Source organism: Corvus kubaryi, unplaced genomic scaffold, assembly GCF_017639235.1.
Source record: "Corvus kubaryi isolate FWS band 111438036 unplaced genomic scaffold, C.kubaryi_AGA036_p1.0 37387, whole genome shotgun sequence".
In the NCBI taxonomy this organism is placed as follows: domain Eukaryota; kingdom Metazoa; phylum Chordata; class Aves; order Passeriformes; family Corvidae; genus Corvus; species Corvus kubaryi.
In genome coordinates, this window is record NW_024581129.1 from 2108305 (window position 1) to 2125514 (window position 17210).

General features: G+C 40.3%; 2 protein-coding genes across 7 annotated transcripts in view; one reads left to right on the forward strand and one right to left on the reverse strand.

Annotated features, from left to right (window-relative positions):
• Positions 1–1934: 1934 nt before the first annotated feature.
• Positions 1935–13470, reverse strand: LOC121668765 (translation initiation factor IF-2-like). Of its 6 annotated transcripts, none has more exons than XR_006017552.1 (5): positions 12721–13156; positions 12381–12485; positions 10176–10281; positions 9511–9641; positions 1935–2352 (listed from the first exon to the last, which is right to left on the reverse strand). XR_006017552.1 is itself a non-coding variant. In XM_042036845.1 (3 exons), the coding sequence occupies exons 1-2, from the start codon at positions 13468–13470 to the stop codon at positions 12477–12479; spliced, it is 714 nt and encodes a 237-aa protein (XP_041892779.1). In that variant the 3' UTR covers positions 10176–10281; positions 12381–12476. The 6 variants fall into 6 exon arrangements, 1 of the variants encoding a protein (XP_041892779.1); XR_006017553.1 differs by lacking the exon at positions 1935–2352 and adding an exon at positions 2878–3454; XR_006017551.1 differs by lacking the exon at positions 1935–2352 and adding an exon at positions 2878–3469.
• Positions 13238–17210, forward strand: part of CYTH3 (cytohesin 3) — a 48937-nt gene continuing 44964 nt past the window's right edge. Inside the window, exon 1 of the mRNA XM_042036842.1 lies at positions 13238–13499. Coding sequence (XP_041892776.1) covers positions 13469–13499 — 31 coding nt within the window. The 5' untranslated portion in view covers positions 13238–13468. The remainder of the gene's footprint in view (positions 13500–17210) is intronic.

Genomic DNA, 17210 nt, shown 5'->3' on the forward strand with positions numbered 1-17210 from the left:
GAGACGATTTTTTAAAAGTGGAGTGCTTTACCTTCCATTAAAAAAGAAAGTATCGGATGGGGTTTTTGTTATCAAGAACTGTGGTGTGTTTGTAAAAAGTACTTGTAAGTCTTGAACGTTAGGAAGTGCTTTGTCTATTTGTTATCACAAGTATGTTTTAGACGAATCAAAATATTCCTTTATTTATCTTTAACCTTGTAGTTCAAAGAAAAGAAAAGAAAAAAACCAAAACAACCACATTTTGGAATTCTTTCAAGTATTATGTTTTGTTAAAAGTGTCCCCAAGGGCAAAGGACCAAAACCAACACAGACCTCTTGCTCATTGAACAAAAAGTCAGCAGCAATGACAAGCAGGATGTTTTTGATGCTTTGTTGGTTTTTTTCTGGGGCTGGTGGCTGAAGCCCTTAATCACTTTAGCTGGAAGTTATTCACGAATAACCCTTCTGAGCTCAGTAATCCTGTCTTGCTTTGTATCATAAAAAATCTTTTCTACAGCAGGGATTCCTAAATTGCTTCTCAGATCTCAGCCTTGCATTCCAAGTAGTGCATGCTGACTGCAAGCACGTATGACCTGCTCCAGAGCTAGAATAGTTACAGCATTTCCAATTTCTGCCTCCTTCAACAGAAAAGCATTTAAGATTAAAACAACAAGAAATATTTTATGATGTTGTATAGCACCTCCTTAAGGATTCGCTTGTACCCCTTCAGGTGTTTCCCACTTTAGGTCAGGTTTGTAGATGCTGAATTTTCTATCACACTGAAAATCACAGACTAGCACAAAAACTTGTCAAAACAGAATGAAAATTCAAACCTTTTTTGAAGTTGGACAGCCTTCTTTTATCTTCTGTTCCCTCTAGCTGCTTTCTGAGTGAGAACATCTGTACAGACTACAGCAGGTTTCAAGTCCTTCACTTTGATATACGGTGTTATGTTCCCAACAATCTGTTGCTTAAAATAAAAGCTGTCTGGTCTGTGTTGTCACTGTCAATCATAATTTTCAGAGCTCTTCCTCACAATTTCTTTCTGGTTTATAATCATTCGTTTGCAGTTGACAGCTGTATCTTCTGCTTTCCTTCTCTTTAGCTAAACTACTTACTTGCCAATGCTAGCAAGCAGAAGTCTGCAGAGTTTTTCATCACTGGATATTTTGTTACAGTCAGTTCATCAAGCATTTTTGCTACTTGCTCAATTTACAGTTAATTCTAATATACCTTCATAAAGTATCCATAAGGAATTACAGAATGGATTTTTGAGCAGCTTCTCTTTCATCACATAGGAAGTGGTTTTTCTGAAGGCCCCTATTGAAACAGCACTGCCCAAAGGTTTGATTCCATTTTGTATATGACTATTGTTACTATAGTTAGTATAAAAGGATGTTTTTATAAATGAAAATACCTCTGGTCAGTGATTGTTATTCACATGTGCTTGTTAAATTCAGCAGGTGATCTGCCTCTTCTGCCTCCTAGCAGATATTCCAGCCATGATCAGATAATGGGATACACAAGATGATTCCTCTCAGCCTAACATGCAAACCTGAGAGGCAAGGAATAAACTCATGGAGAAAAAACCAGAAAGACCAACCAATTAAAAAAAAAAAGTGTTTGAACATATTCTTGGTTTAAAGTGATAGATCATTTTGCGAGAAACATGGGATGAGAAGGTATGAATTAAAACTTGAGACAGGGGGCAACCTAGCTATGATTTTCCTTTATAACAGGAACTGTCAGATAGGTCATATCACACAAGGAGGGTGGGGTTAATTAAGGACTGGAAATGGGCTCAGAGGAAATAAAAAAAAAGCACAAATATTTTACAACCTTTTGTGGAAGAGGAAAATCACACTTCTACTATTATTCCCCCAGAGGTATTTCTGTTGTCCTTCCAGCCCTACACGCACCTTATCAGAATGCTACATGGAGAAAGCGAAGTTTGGGTTTTGGTTGGTTTTCTTTATTTCAGGAAGTGTAATCAATAAGAAAAGAAATCTGATAGTAGGATTTATCTGTCTAAGTACCTTAGAGTGGTTTCAGTAGGACAAATCACAGCTCCAATCCTGTAATCCAATCACACAAGATCAGTACTGATGTCTAGCCCTGTTGACTTAATCAGAGCTCTGGAGCTGAGGATCTGCCTGCGTGAGCTGAGCCACAATGCCTGGACTTGGTGATTTATGGGAATATCATTAAATTTAGTCTGGGTTAAAAGTGCAGCCCTACCCACAGCAGAGTCAATGTGAATCTTCCCAGCCATTCAAACTGAGACAATATCATGTTCCTGAAGGGCCTTGAAATTCATTGCATCCATTCCAAATACCATGCTCTTCATAGAACAGCCATCCTTAAGTGTATTATCTTGGAAAAAAGAGTCAGCATTTACCAACTGAGAACTAGAAAAATAAAATACACCATGTCTAAAGTTATAGCATATGGATGGTCTTCTAAGAGAAATTTCCTCGGAATTCCAGTTTATAAAAGGGTAACATTTGCTACTTTATTTGAATGATTAAATTGATAAAACCTTTTGATAAGACTTTTTACAAAGCTTTAAACTTACTATTTCTTTTTAATCTTAGACATTCTCACATGAACTGCTCGAAGTAATTGTTAACAAGGTTATTAAAGCTTTTTTGGAAAGGAAGTGTACCTTTTTTATTTCCTGGAGAACTAAATTCTGATTTTTTTCTTTCTCAGCTACACATTATTCATTTGTGATATACTGGGTATTATATCACTTTGCTTGATGTTGGTGCTGCAGTTAAACATAATTTTAATATTTTTATCTACTGCTACTGATCAAGAAAATACACTGGAGTATCTTCTTGAAATGGAGAGTTAATGAAGTCACACCAAAATTAATTATAAAGTCCTTACAAGAAATTAGGCTGTTAGAGAAGAAATGGGTATATTTTCAGAGCACCTTTTCTTGTCACAGTTTAAATAACAATACTTCTTTTTTTCAAATTAATCTGACAAACATTGTTAAGTTATATAATTTCTTGTCACTGTAAGGAAGAATCTACAGTTACTTTGGCCAGTTATGCTAAATTGTGTTATGACTGACACATTTATTGGCACAGCAGTGTCTCCTTGCCATTTCCACTTAGAACAGAAGACAGCCCCATCAAAATTCAGCCCCATTCAATAATTCAGGGAGAATGTCACATGACATCTCAAAAAGTTGCTATTGTTATCATGATAAAGAAGTACGACAGAAGTGTTAAACAATTGTTTAATTGTTTTAACGTGGCAGACTCCAAACTCAAAGGTGGAGTTTGTGTCTAAACTTCTACTAAGGGGCTCTGTAAGGAAATTAAAGAGTTCCCATTATTCAAGTGACTGTTGAATGTGAGTGGACAGGCCTCTGTTCAAAACTGGACTGAAACCAAGGTAGGATGTCCAACCAGCTTTGCAGCAGCATTCAGGGAGTATTTTGCTCATCATGCTCCCAGCACACCTGTAATAATGTGATCTAGAGATAAAAGGCCATTTTGTTAACATAAAATAGGAAAGTGTAGTTTTCCTGACTGCATGTAGTAACTATATATAAACACATATATAACATACACATGCATTAGTATCTGCTTGTTTAGATCAAGGATAAATTTCTGCTTAAGTGCTTTCCATAAATGATTAAAAGTGCAGTAGAAAGAATGGAAACACACCCCAAATGTGTAGCCATAGGTGCTGCATGGTAAAAGCACACCTTTCTTTGCTGTGTGTATAATTCTGGAATTAATACAGACCCTCCAAAAGCCCATTGTGATAAAGATACTGCTTTACTCATTGCTGTTGCCTATGGTCAGCATTCTGGAGTAACATCTTTTATTGATTAGCAGTTTAGATTTCTGAGAATACTGATTTATCTGCATTTATCTGTCATTACTTATAAAAAACCAATATTATCTCCTTTCTAATAGTTTCAAGGCATCATTTCATTATATTAGCTGAAGAATATGAAGAATTTATCTCTTTTTAACTCATATCAGAATATCTCAGCTTCACTAAAACAAAATTAAAATGACATTTATAGAAAGGAAAGCTTTGTACAAATTATGCAGGAAGTCCAGACCATTTCAGGGAAAAGCAGCAGCTAGAAAAAGAACTGCCAGGCAACTGTAGTTTGTAGAGAGTAAATATGGAAATTCCACAGAATCAAGCAGGACACTGGAGATTCAAATATAAGAAACATATAAAAATACTCCATACATTAAATCATGGAATGATTTATATGTATGGAGGAGATAATTACTCTGGTCAACAAGATGAAAAGGTTTTAACTGTGAATGAGATAATATTTAAGAACATAACTAGTACTTAGCAGTGTATTTATCTTGCAAATGTGATTAAGATGTTGAAAAAAATTATCTGTTTTAATTGTAGTTATCTGCCATCTTGTTTTTCAGGTTTGGAGTCTTTCATACCTGCCAAGCTCTGGAAAAGCCTTACAGAGTAAAGAGCAAGGGCATGATTTGGTTACTCATGAGAGTTTATCCATGTTCTACTGGATACCACTTCCAGCAGGAATACCAGAACGCAGGCCTTAGGAGGCCAGGGGGAGAGAACATCCTTGCAGGAAATAATTCATTTGTTCTCAGGTGGTAAAATAACAGAATTAAGTATCCCAGATTCTCAGGCTTTTGAAGTGTTCTCAATCAACAGCAGATTTCAAAGACTTCTATGTGAAAGTCTTTCAGGCGTAACTGTACTGTTATTCCCTAATGCTTTCAATTTTTTTCCCCACCAACATGAAAAGAAATGGAGAACATAGTCTATTTAAAAAACTTATTCTTTATCCAGTGTGAGAACATTGAGCAGTCCACATTTACTTGAGCAGCTGTGCATTAAAGCTGCAGTAGAGTGAATAACTTTTTATAAAACATGCTTTAATAGTTCCACTATTTTGAAATAAAATTATTTCCTTTCAAAATACAGCTCCACCATCATTGTTTAATTTTGGATATTTGGGAATTTCATATATCCTGCTGAATGGCACACCTGTTCGATGCACACATCCTTAAGAGGAGAGCTTGCATCTGTGCAAATGAGATTTCTGCTATTTGAAAATATAATGAAACTTTAAAAAATACACATTAAAAAGAAACAAAAAAATTTTAATTAAATTACTTTGTAGGACATTACTGTTTCAAATGTGTCTATTGTGTTTTGTACACGAAGTCAAATTTTTTTAATGTTACATTCCTTGTTTAGTCCAAAGCATGGCAATTTGCCAGCCTGAGCTTTTAGTGATAAATTCTGCTATACAAAGCAGAAGTTTTTATATGTGAGGCCACTTCCTTCTGCTATTTTATCATCTTCCTGGTTTTGTCTGTTTTCAATAAATGCCTTTGTATTTTCACATCTTTTATATGCTTGTATACACAGACACTTTCCTCTGTATTAAAACTGATAGTTGCAAGTTGTAAGGATAAAAAAGACAGACTGTTGACTTAAATTTCATTGCACTAATACACTATATGAATGCTTTTATGTTACAGTATTAAAAGACCTTAACATTGATATTAGAAGTATTTCCTGAATTTGGCAGTGGGGTGGAGAGGCAGGGGTGTTGTTTCATAACAAGGGTTTGAAATGGAAATAATCTCTGGGTATGGCTACACTTGAGTACTACAGATTGGCACATGAAGGCTGGGCTCTCACAGTGAATATGCATTATTAAAGCATCTCAAATTTAAACATATTGAAGTTTAAAATATAAAAAGAAATTATGGTGGAGGCTGAACACCTCTCCTTTATCTGTCCTAAGAGGCTGAATATTTCTGCCTGAGGAGAAAAATCTAAAAATCTTATCAGTAAAGAGAAGCCATAGAGAGCCCTGCACACACAGTGGAACCCGAAGAATCTTGAAGGAAAGGAGAATTTGAATTAGGGGTGGTTAGAGGAGAAGAATGAGATCAGAGGGGGAAAAGTTGAAGTTGCAATGCAGTGATCTGGAAAAAAGCTTCTGGAACTTACAAGAAAGAGAAGCTGTCCCTGCTGTCCCTGCCCATTTTAGCAGTCTGTCATGAATTCCTCTTTCCCACAAAAAATTGTTACCAAGGATGTAAGCTACAAATCATCACGTACTAATCTTTTTATGAAGACGGTTTTTTGTTGTTCTGTAGACCTATTGTTCTTTTGCAATCATATTAATAGACTAAAAATAACAAGGGCAGTTCTACCAGACTTAAATTCTGTTTCTGAAGAATTATTATTTTATACTGTGCTGATTGAGATCACAGAAATCCTTTTCTGACCACAGAAGTAGAAGGTACCAAATTCATCCTTCCTGTAACTGTACTGAGGTAAATGGAGTTACATAAGGAATTAATTTGACCTGTCTCCTCCATTTCCTTGGAAAAATTCTTTGTTTTAGCTCTTGCCAAGTTTTAACTTTGACTCTCCCTTGCTTAACATCTTCTTGTACCTAGAGACAGTTTTTCTTTCTTTAAGACTATAAAGAGAAATACAGCAGGGGAAAGATAATTAAGGTGAAGATCTGCTTTTTAAATTTAAAGTACACTTAAATTATGGTAAGAAAATGCCAAAACCTTTTTATTTGGTATAGATGTGTATGGGATTATTCTTACATCTGTGAGGATATGAAAGGTATAAAACAGTACATATAACCATGAGAGGGTAAGGGTCTAAGGAATGTTTTTTGGCATAAGACCCATGTGTTTATTTCTAACTGCAACAGCTGAAATAAACTTTGGTTAGATACCATAAGAATTTAAACTACTACACATCACCTTTTAACAAAGAATCATCCCCTTTCCCCTAGACTCGGCAGGTATATTCCAAAATAACCTATGAGAGAAGCTGAAAGCCTCCTCTCACCAGTATATAACCACAATTCCATAATGCAATAAATTTAATCTTTGGATGGCAATGTGGCATGAAATTCTTTGTACAAATTCAACCCAGCAGTACAAAGTTATTTAAAACCCAAAACCCTCAAAAACAAGGACTGGTGAGTGGTTTTCCTCCTGATGGTTTTACATTAGTTGGTATCATCTGTCTTCCTGCTGCCAGTAAAAAGCCAGGATAAAGCTTGGTCTAAACACTAACTCACAGCTGGCTAACCTTGAAAGAAATGCAATTACATGTTCATATTTAATCTTGATCAATTTATTACCATTAGATGATCTAGTATTACACAGATGAGACATAACAAGCATGTGAGCCTGAGTATAGGCTCAGTTTGGGACAGGCCGAGCGTGAGGGATCAGGAAGCGAAATTGATGGAGAGTCTGTGGTTCAGAATAAGGCTGGAATTATGCAGGGATATTGTCCCCACAGACAAACTTACAATCCAGCAGCCTCCCCTCCTTCTTTCCATACCATCTGTGTGTCACTGTCTACCAGTGCTGCAATTGTGCCAATGCAACTGTTTGTGGGACCAGAGCGTGAATTTAATCAATGGAGCAACTCTAGTTCAAAGTGATTAGATTAGACATGACTTTATAAAAACCTGGATTGAGTGATCTGATTTAAGCGTGGCTTCACAAACAGCTGCACAAACAGCTCAGAGGCCACTAAAAGTCAAAATCATTAGTTGCCAGTTCCTGCTCCTGTCTGAATTTATGGCTCCATATTTATTAAACCCAGATTTGTGCACTGCTGACTAGCCAGCAGCAAGATTTGAGCCAGCTCATGTGGAGATATGCCATTGCATTTCACCCACTGGTGAATCAACAAGAGCACCTGGTGTGACCCTTCTTACACCGTGTGTCATGAGCAAGTACAGCTTGTCACTTGGCTGCCACGTGTGCCAGGGGATGCCAGCCCTGGTACACTGGGACTTGGCTGAGAAGGCTTCTTCAGGCAAAGAGGAGGAACTGTGGGGGCTTCCATCCATCAGCTGCTGCCATGTGCATGCAGCCAGAGCAGGACTCATGCATGATTTGCAGCCCAGCTGCAGCTCCCACTGTAGGATGAATTAGGAATTTTACATTCCCAGGCCTTGGTGAGACTGGAGAGTGGTATGTGAGAACACATCTAACCATGCCAAGCTGGGGTTAGCCAGCAGAGGGGAATTCAGACTGTGGCTACTTCTCAGGGTGGGAACAGTCTGGCCTTAATCAGCACATTCTCCTTTGAGAGTTAATTTACATCAAGTTCTTTCCTGAGATAGAAAAACCCTCTCAAGCTTCATGCAAAATTCCACCCATGATCTGGTTCAGCCCATGTCCTTTGAATCCAAGTCCTCTTTTTTCTGTTTTTTCTGCTTTCATGCTAGAAAGCATCCTGCTTGTGTCTAGTACTGTGCATAATTATTACAGGTAGAACATGTTCTAATGCAAAGTATATTTCAGATCAGAAGCATTACAGAGGTGCTGGACCTTTGCACTTTCTAATGCATTTTGTTTTCCTCACTGGGGAATTCTGGTGTTTTTTCCTCAATGACTCACAAGTGGCCTTATCGGTGTTACACAATGGAAACAAGCGCTGCCTTCCAAAACCAGTAATATTTGATGCTAGCAGTAGATAAAGCTCATTTAGAAATCTTAAAAAACCACAAACCCTCAAATGTGTCAAGACCAGGAATTTAAAATAAACTGCAAATAAAATTCAGGACGTGATTTCAAAGGTAATCTGAGAGAAACCCCTGCAAAATTCTTAGAAGAGAGGTATGTTTATTCTTGGGGGTTTTGACTACTTGAATGGAACTACCTTCCTATCCATACAAAAAAGCACTATTCATAAAAGACGTTTGACTTGCTAAGCTTTAGCTCTGATGTTCCCCAAAGCAATATAAAATACCTGCATGTAAATTTCTTTTGGCCTAAATGCAAGGTACAAGCACTTTTGAAACCTTTGAGACAACCAGAAAACAGGATTTTCTATAAAAATGTTTTTCCAGCTGAGAAAAATATGATACTTGTGACAACACAAACATTTTAAGAAACAATACATGGCTAAAACCCATCTGCCAAGCACAGGAAGTCAAAGAGTTTGCCTGAGGGGTTTAAGAGTACCAGATTATTCAAGTACTGATAAAAAAAACAGGGAAAAAAAAAAGACATGCTGATGGACTAAGACTTTCCTGCATGGAAACTATTAAGCAATGCTTCTTAAAAAATAATAACTGTTTGATTGTCTAGATTTGAAACAAAATTATTCTTTATTACAATGGCTGGGTATCAATGACTGATTCTATCAACAAGATGTTGTTTTAGGAAATGTAATGCTTGCACCATTTTTCTAAAAATGTGAGAGCATCTGTGTGAGCAAGTTGTAAAATCAACCAAACAAGTCTAGACTACAAAACACTGCACACCATCTGTATTGTTTAAGATGTATCTATATTCTTTGGGATAGACCTACATTCTTTAAGACAGATCTATATTCTCTAAGAATGTATTATCAAGATTGTACAGATGTTCATGTCTTTAAGATTAACTGTTCTCCCTAAGGGTAACTATCCTTCTTACCAAATCGAACAGAAATCACACTAAGCCAGAATTGCAAATTAGTCATGTCTTGCCTGAACACACGAAATGGGAATACCTGCATGGAAGTGACTGCCTCCTTCAGAAAGATTTCAAAGTCTTCCCTCCAACAGTAAGGAGCATTATTCCATCTCCCTGTGGCTGATACTGACATCCAGCCTGATGGCCCAACAGTTACTTCATTTCTTTCTGCAATAAAAAAATCCAGAATTTTATTTCTTATACTTGAATACAATGCTACTATCCATGTATGAACATCTTCATAGCTCATGCTTTTGATTAGAAACAAAAACTTTATGAAATCTATAATCGTATAGTTTTTATTTTCATTCACTACTCTTGGAATCTGGTTCAAACTGAAACCCACAGAAGTGGCTTAATATTTAATGAGCTTTATAGACCACAAAAATGTGATGTAAGTTTCAGTTGTCTTCACTGACTCTCTGTGAAGGGACAAATGCCATAACAGATGTGCTCCTGAACCCTTAAAATGAAAAATGACATGATAAATTACTTCTTAGTGGAAACTGAATCAGAACAGTTACTGAACTATCCAAAGAGGGACCAAAAAAAAAAAAAAAAGACAAGGTATATTACCCAAAAATTCTGCAAGCAACCACAGTTACCATTGATGAATCAACCCTGCCAACAGCAGTTTTTGGAGAAAGCCCAATTTTCCACTAAAAATAATTTAAACAGACCTGCTATTAGACTATTACTTACATGAATGACAGACTATGAAGTTCTTCCAACACAGAAGGTTAGACTTGTGGATATGAAACTGCCAAACACACTGGTGGTAAAAACAGAGCTAAGACTATAGAAGACACTGCAAGAAAGGAAACAAAAAAAATCAAGCAATCTTAAGAAAACTGTTGATTGAAACTCTCAATAATATGAAAAAATAATTAAAATTCATATGTATTTCAAAGCAGAGGAACGATCAAAATTCCAGAAAACAAAGCAGATGTGACAGAATTAACCACATGAGTAGGAAATAATCTATTGGAGTTTGTCTTAGAATTTGCTGAGATTGTAACCTGTATTGCTTCCTGGAATCTTTGTTGGTAAGGAACTACCCTGTGTTTAATGATAGTGGTGTTGTTGCTGTTGAATTGCCAAAAACCAGGGAGGAGTTCTCCTATGGTAGAACTGCTATAGCTACGATGTAGAACTGTGACTGTAATTCTTTACTTGATTTTACACATTTTCAAAAAATCTACTCCTGACCTAGTTAGGTTTACAGCCAGACATGAGCTTTACTCTATACACAGGAAAATGAGGCAACAGGGCGAAAAGCTTGATCTTAAAAGTTTCTATGACACATCTCACCTACAGATTGAACAGCTTTGTCCACTAAAGCGCCTTGTACACAAAATTAACAGTTTTATGCTTAGAACATTTGTAGGATAAGGCCCATGCAAAAGGAAGTCTATTTATGATACACACAGCATGAATGAAAGTGTTTTAAGGAATATCTGCCATCCTTTCAAAGACACCCAGCCTTGAAGAGAACACTATAATTTCAATACTCTTTTGTACTATGTATCATTAATAAGTCATCCTGCTAAGGCAGGACTGGAAAGAACAGATTCTCCTTGAGAGAGTATTGAATGACATCTATTCCAGAGTTCCAACACAGTAAGCTATATATTCAGCAAAATACTGAAAATTTCCCTGTTCAGGTTAATAACAAACGTATAATAAAGAACATTTTCCATATCTCATGAGTTTGGATTTGGATTTCACCAAGAAGTTTCTATAAAATATTACAGCTGGTCACTTGGAACTAGGACAGACATTTTTCATATCTTCTTTGCATAACAAAATAATTTTTATATTTGCTATGAATTGGGAGAGTTTTAAAACTAGTATTGCTTCCGTGAGGTGAACAGGAACTTTGCACTGAATGGGTGGGAGGAGGACTGTTCTCCACACTTCATTCTCCCCTGCTATTAGAATTAATGATTAGGCTTTTTTATTTTGGACTAGAATTTTCCTCGTAGCAAAAGTATAGTAAGGGAGGGAGGGAGGAAGGAAGGAAGGAAGGATGGAAGGAAGGAAGGAAGGGAGGAAGGAAGGAAGGCTGACAAACAGAAACAAGAACATAAAAGCATATACTTTATATAAAGGTGTAAAACAACATAAATGAAATGAAAGCAAACAATCTGTGATCAATTATAAAATTAGAATTTTTGTCATGAACCAGATTCCCCACTAACGTAAATGAACAGTTTGCTCAGTGTGCAAAAATATTCAGAGCCCGCTGTCAGTTCATCTGCATTAAGACTTATTTTAAACCATCCTGTAATAGCACTTTATAGACATGCATTTCAAAATAAATCTCTTACCAAGGTGATGCTTCTGTTTTATGTAATCATACCCTTTTTATAACTAACTTACTAAACTTATAACAATATTTAATATAAAATATGAAAGACAAAGAGGGGTATTTTAAAGGTTTATGATTTTTAGATGAGGTAAAACACTTTATCACCAGAGCAGCTGTCAGAGCCAAACCTCAGCTCTCAGCAAAATGGGCTGTAATAACCAGCTATTAGCAGCAGTGTCAAGAGGTGAGTGCTCCTGACACAGCTTCCTAGCCGGTGCTCTGTCCCGTGCCAGCCTACAAAAGGAAAATGAAAAACCCGGTATTTTCCTGTTGGCTGACCCTTTCCTCCCACAGCTTCCTTTCTGAATAAGATTTTGACACGAACAGTTTTTTAAAAATAATAAGGGGTGGCAGGAAGGAAGGAAGGAAGGAAGGAAGGAAGGAAGGAAGGAAGGAAGGAAGGAAGGAAGGAAGGAAGGAAGGAAGGAAGGAAGGAAGGGAGGAAGGGAGGGAGGAAGGGAGGGAGGAAGGGAGGGAGGGAGGGAGGGAGGGAGGGAGGGAGGAAGGGTGATGTGCGCCAGTACAGTTCTGCTTACCTTTATAGACTTTGGAGGTTCCTGATACCCTGACTGCCATGGTAGGAAACTCACTGAAGATCTTCTTTATTGAAGATTAAAGAAATCCCACAGATGCTATGGCTCCTAGGGCAGTTAACCAGGAGAGTATTTTCTGTTATCCACACACACAATACTCACCGAGACAAATCCCTGCACCGCCCATGGGGCACAGTCCCACTTCTACACCAGACTCTCCATGACCCCTGTGGCAGTGGGAGCACCCAGCACCAGGCCCAAGAACAAGGAGCAAGCAAGAATCAGCAGAAAACATGCAGAAACATCAGATGTCTCGGGCTCTTTTTCAGAGACTTCAACCCACCTCGTCCCCCTTCACCACGCTGCTTCAGGCCAGCTCAGCCCTCACCTTCCAGTCTCCTCCCGCTCTTCCCCGCTTCCCTTTAAAACGGCCCAAGGAGTCTTTAGAACCCCACAAAAGAGCCAGGGGCTGTGCAGACATCTTCTCGCTCTTGCAGACCCCAAAACACGACCCCCACCGACATGAACCCAAGTGACTCAACCCAGGCTCCTCTCGCTCCCGACCGCCCCGGCGACCCCCGACAGCCCCCGGGCAGGTCGCTTTAGGGGCCTCGGCGCTGCGGGGCCGCGCCGTGCGGGACCTGCCGGGGACGGAACACCGCAAAGGGCAGACGGGAGAGAGGCTCCGCTGCGCCGCAGGGCTCGGCCGGGGCGCTGACGGGGACGGGCAGCGCGGCGCTGGCCGCGACCCCGCGGCGCGGGGGTGGCGGCGGAGGGGCCGGGCGGAGCCGCCTCCCCTCCGCCCTCCGCGGGTCACATGAGAGGGGCGGGCGGCTGGGCCGAGGCGGTGGCGGCTGTCGGGGCTGAGGCAGGGTTGGGCGGGGAGGGACGGGGCGGCAGAGCGTAGCAGCAGAGAGTGGCGGCACTGGTAGTAGCAGCGGAGAAGGAAGAAGAAGAGAAGAAGGAAAAGAGGAGGAGGAAGAGAAGGAGGGGAAGGAGCAGGAGCGGCCGCGAGGCGCCGAGCGAGTGGAACGAGTCCCGGGCCTCCCTGAGCCGCGGCCGCCGCGGAGCGCCCTGCCCGCGATCCCAACATGGACGAAGAGGGTGGCGGAGGTGGCGGCGGTGAGTGCGGGGCTCGTGCGGGGGGGACGCGGGCCCTCAGCCGGCATTGCGGGCGGCAGGACGGCAGGAGCCCCTGAGAGCGGCCGCGGCCCCTGCCGCCGGTGCTGCCCCGTCCTGCCGGCGCCCCCGGGCCGAGCCGCTGTATCGGCGCTACCGAGCAGCGCCCGGGCGGGGGCCGGGCCACAATGGGGTCTCTGTGCCCCGTGCCCGGGCAGGGTCTGGCGGGGGCGCGGCGGGTCCGGGCGCTGCCGGGGGCGGCAGGGCAGGGCAGGCGGGTCCCGGCCCCGCTGCCGTGACAGCCCCGCGCTCGCTGCTGCAGCTGCTCCTCTGCTGCGAGAGGGGAAGGGGCAAAAGATAAAAAAGTGTGCGTCTGGCGGTGTACGAGCAGGGAAAAGAGTAATTAAGCTCTGCGAGGTCTCTGTTTGTGTGTGTCATCTTAATGGAGGCTCGGTGATAATCACGGGGTGGTTCAGCCAGTTTAAACGAGGTGAACTGTTTCCAAAGGCAGCGGCGTTAACCTTGCCAGATACTACTTTTAGAAAATCCGGACTCGCATGTTGGGGAAGCTTTTATTTGTATTTTTTATCTTTTGGAGACGGGCTTGCGCGCTGCCCCAGTTTAAGGCACTGCAGACGTGCCACACGCTTCCCTCCTTTAATTTATAATGTGTTTTGCGAGTGCGTGTGTAAAGCTGCTGCCTGAAATAACCAGTTCTTGTGTATCATCAGCGATAATGGTGGGTGAGCAGGAGCTGATCCTGCCCTGGGGGAGAGGGATCGACTGCATGGCCTGCCCTATATTCAGCGTGTCTGTGACCGTCTGTGCCGTGGTGGTACAGAAGGGAGCGGTGGGGGTAGATCTTAAACCAAATGCTAAACAGGCGGCCTTTGAATGCATTGGCTGATCTCTAAATAGGTAAAGTAAGGGCTAAGCGCTGTATGATTAATAGTTGCGCGGTACTTGCTAATTCTAAATATAATTACCCAGAACTCGGAAATCAAGAGGGTGTGGTGTTTGTTTTGACAACTTGAAAAAATAATGCTATGATGAATCAGAAAAATAATTCTTCAAGCAGTGGGTTGGAAATGTGGCCATTTCTCAGCAGGCATTTCTGCTTGTTTTGACAGTGATAGACTTAACTCTTAAAAAAAAAGAATCTGAAAAAGGAAAGCTGAAGACAAAACAACTCAGTCCTGAAAAGTTATTATTCAAAGCAGTTGAACACTGTAATTGTAAAGAGCAGAAAGCTCATTTAACTCAAAATATGTTATTTTTACAGTATTATGGACTTGCATCTATAGTTCAGGGAAACGAACGCGCTTCTTTACTTGCACTAACCCTGTGTAATGTAGCACTTAATCGCGTGCAAAATGTAAACTAGAAAGTGGACATACTGCTGAATTAATCTTTCATACGGTGTTAAGCATTTCAAAGTTGGATTTTCATGGGAGGACAAATGCTCAGGGCCTGGGGAGGAGACAGTCTGTATTTAGCTAAAAGGTGATTCTATAGGTGAAGCCAGATTTGAACCTCCAGCATGCAAGTGAAACTAATATCACTTTAATATTGCTAAAAAGCAATATGTTTATTGCTTTTTTGGGTCAAACTACAGTATAGTTTATGTTCAGCTTCATTGTAAAGCAATCGCAGACAAGTAAGACTGGAATTTTGTTTTGCAGTTGGTGTATATGACATTTTACACTGGCTTCTTGTAAGTATTGTACTTTATTCTTGAATAGAGACCCAGTCTCGCTTTTTCTTAGGGATCGATGTCAATTTGGAACACCAGGATTAGTTAGGTCATTTCTAGCTAATGAATTGGCAAGCTGTTATTTTGTTTGGGTTCCCCCTCCCCCCCCTTTCTTTCTTTAATGATAGGAAACGCGTGGATTTGATGGCCTGTTTTAAAACTCTTTATTGCTGTTGAGTAATGAGACTTGTCATACCTGAGCAATGAGACTCCCTTCGGATTCTGACCAGGGCAGTCCCGTGTTTTGAACTTCTGCAGGACATTCTAAATCCTCATAAAATTGACATTATTGAGTGGGAAACTCTTACAGCTAAGCTTATCACTGTGCACAGGTACTTTAGGAAGTGTGCAAAATTATTAGGCTGCACAGAGTCACCCTAATTAGAGACTTGAACTAGATAAGCATGTAAATATCTAGGACATTAAAGTGTGATTCAGAAGGTAAGCTGCTATTCCCAGTTCAGCTCTGCCTGCTGCACTGCTCTTCAGTTTGATTTGCATCCTATGCTTCAGTTCTCTTATTTGTCAAATGGGGTCAGTTGTTTTACCACCTCTGATAAAAACTGTGAATGAAAACAGAGCTGTGTAAAGTTAGAATTTTTTATTTTAGAAGCACTCGATGGAAGAGAAATGCTAATTAAGGGAATTGTTCTCAGTACCTCCTTCTCTTTTGTATGTGGAGCTCTAAACAGGGCTGTGCATTTATATTGTACAATCCACTTCCACACAAGCCTCCCATTGATTTCAGCAGAGCCTCTGTGCATGGATTATTGATGCTATATGATCCGAGTCAGTTGGTGTTTGGCTCAACTTTCTTTTGTGTCCTGATTAAAATATCTCTGTGGTTCACTCAGTCCAGGAAATTTCTCCTCCTCCCTCTCCCCACTTGGTTTAAAACCACGTCTTGTGTGATTTGAGTGGCTTTTCTCACAGGCTCACAGCTAGCTGGTGGCGGTGCCAGTGAGCGGGACCCTTGCGTTCAATAGTGCTCTTGGTGTGGTTGCTCAGTGAGTGAGTGATCCTCTGTGAAAGGTCAAAATGTATAAACAGTCAGTGCTGGAGGCACAGGATAGAACTTCTGTTTGTTTTCTGAATTTGACTCTAGTCATCCAGCAGGTTTTCCATCCCCCAAATTCAATTTTGTGCCATTCCTCTAGAAAAAGACTGCAAGATTGGGTACTTACCAGCTTCTGTATGTTTGTTTTATGCCGTCTCAACAAAGGGCTCTAAACAGACATGCCAGAAGGTTAAAGTCCTGCTTCTACTTGACAAATAGACCAAATTATAGCACTAATTATGCCACTGAGGTTTCCCTACTGTTCCCCAAGCTCTGTGCTTTATTTCTGAATGTTGAAGCTCTTCTGGGTCAGAGCAGTTGGGTTGCCAAGCTCTGTTAGTTGCTGGCTGTACTTGCCAGCGATGGTGCCAGGTAGCACGTTGGATCTCTGATGAGGACAGAATGTAGAGAGTCCTTCATTAGGAGAGACACCAAGAGACCAGATCGTCGTACAGAGGACTCGGGAGAGTGGATTTGCTGCCAAACCAGACTTAGCAGGGTGACTTCTGTTCTTCTGCAGGGCAAAACAGTTACCTACTTACAAGTAAAAGCTGTTAAAAGTAACAAACGACCCAGATTTTTCTTAGAAAAAAGTTTTTAAATTGATTAAATGTATATATATATTTATATTTTAGACATGAGCAGCTTCATCTCTTCTTTCCATGTTGTAATGTCTTTCAAAGGCAGACCTTAAAGATATCAGAGGCCATGTGGCCTCCTCATGGTTATAGACATTTGCTTTGCATTTAAGGCTAATTCTGCATGTTTTCTTATTTTATGAGTTCCTTTTATTATAAACAAATGTGTTTTAACACAGAAGAACGTTAAATATGTTTCACTCCCTACTCATCAAAGTGGATAACTTGTACCAGTAGTTTTAAATAAAACATGGCCCAAAAGTCCT

What these genes read in the sequence shown, in the direction of transcription:
- LOC121668765 (XM_042036845.1), bottom strand. Translation starts at nt 13,470, where the DNA reads ATGTTGGGATCGCGGGCAGGGCGCTCCGCGGCGGCCGCGGCTCAGGGA.